This window comes from Condylura cristata, unplaced genomic scaffold (assembly GCF_000260355.1).
Source record: "Condylura cristata isolate star-nosed mole 26May11 unplaced genomic scaffold, ConCri1.0 scaffold00035, whole genome shotgun sequence".
NCBI lineage: Eukaryota > Metazoa > Chordata > Mammalia > Eulipotyphla > Talpidae > Condylura > Condylura cristata.
Genome location: NW_004567136.1, coordinates 15,192,674 through 15,193,793, shown reverse-complemented (window position 1 = coordinate 15,193,793; position 1,120 = coordinate 15,192,674). Strand labels below are relative to the sequence as shown.

The following is a 1,120-nucleotide window of genomic DNA, read 5'->3' as shown; positions in this document are numbered from 1 at the left end:
GGCGCGGCGGGAGGGAGCACCGCCACGCTCTTCTTTCCCGCAGGTTTCTGCGACGGCGACAGTGACGTCCCCGGCGAAGGTAGGAGAGCCGGGCTGGGCTGGCGTCTTCCCGAGGCTCTGTGGAGGGAAGGCCGCGGGCGGGGGGCGCCTGGTCCCCTGGGCGGACCCCTAAACGGTCAGCTGCTCCCTGGGTGGCGGTCAGCGCTCCCGCCGCTCAGCCTGAGTCCCAGCGACCAGGCCGGCGAGGGGCCAGGCCAGCCGGTCGCGCCGGGCCACACCGCCGCCGGACCAGTGGCCCAAGGCCGGGCCCGCGCGCCCCGCACCCCCAAAGGTCACTTTCAGCACCCGAAAGTGAGCCACGCGTCGGCTGCGCGTGACCCCCGGGAGGACTAGTGGGGCCACTGGGACCGTTTGCACCAAGGCCCAGCGCTGGCCGCCTGCAGTGCCTGGGCAGGCCGTGAGCAGCCAGAACCCGCCAGGCCCCTGCCAGGAAAAGCTTCAGGTTTCTTTGTTCCCCAGTGAACTCCCCACAGAACCCCCAGCCAGTGCCGGTGTGCAAAGGCCGGCAGAGCCGAGCTGCTCTGAGGAAACAGGCAGTGGCCTGTCCAGGCCTCTGCCTCCTCTCCCGTCCCCCCGGCCCTCTCCGCAGGCCCTCTGACCTGGCCCGGACCCCGCAGCTGGCACCCGCATGCCAGAGGGCCCTGCTTCCCCGTGGCCTTTTCCCTCACTGTCCCTCTGCCTCTCGCGCTGCCCAGTGCCTGGCCACAAGGCCGCTCGTCCCCAGCTCCGCGCCAGGCGGACTGTGCCCTCAGCTCCCGGGCCGCTGCCCCTCTCTCCGTCCCCACCCGCCCGGACGCCGGCACCTCCCCGGCAGGCGGCCAGCGGCCGTCCACAGACCGCGTCGCCCGCGCAGAGGGGGTGTGCCGCGGGGTGCCGCCCGCCAGCCTCGTGACCGCCACACTCCTCTCCCGAAGCAGCGCCTTTCCCCGGCCCGCTGAGAGAAGACACTGTGCTGAGCGTCCCCGGGCCGCTGCCGAAGCCGCTGTGGGAGGCCACGGAGGTGGGTGCCTGCGGGAGAGCCGGGCCGGGGAGTGACCGCGGCGTGCTGACGCCTGGCGCG

At 73.5% G+C, this 1,120-nt stretch overlaps 1 protein-coding gene across 1 annotated transcript in view; it reads left to right on the top strand.

Annotated features, from left to right (window-relative positions):
- The window catches only part of CRTC3 (CREB regulated transcription coactivator 3), a 21,884-nt gene that overhangs the window by 14,327 nt on the left and 6,437 nt on the right, over positions 1–1,120 (top strand). Inside the window, exons 2-3 of the mRNA XM_012732690.1 lie at positions 44–79; positions 978–1,110. Coding sequence (XP_012588144.1) covers positions 44–79; positions 978–1,110 — 169 coding nt within the window. The remainder of the gene's footprint in view (positions 1–43; positions 80–977; positions 1,111–1,120) is intronic.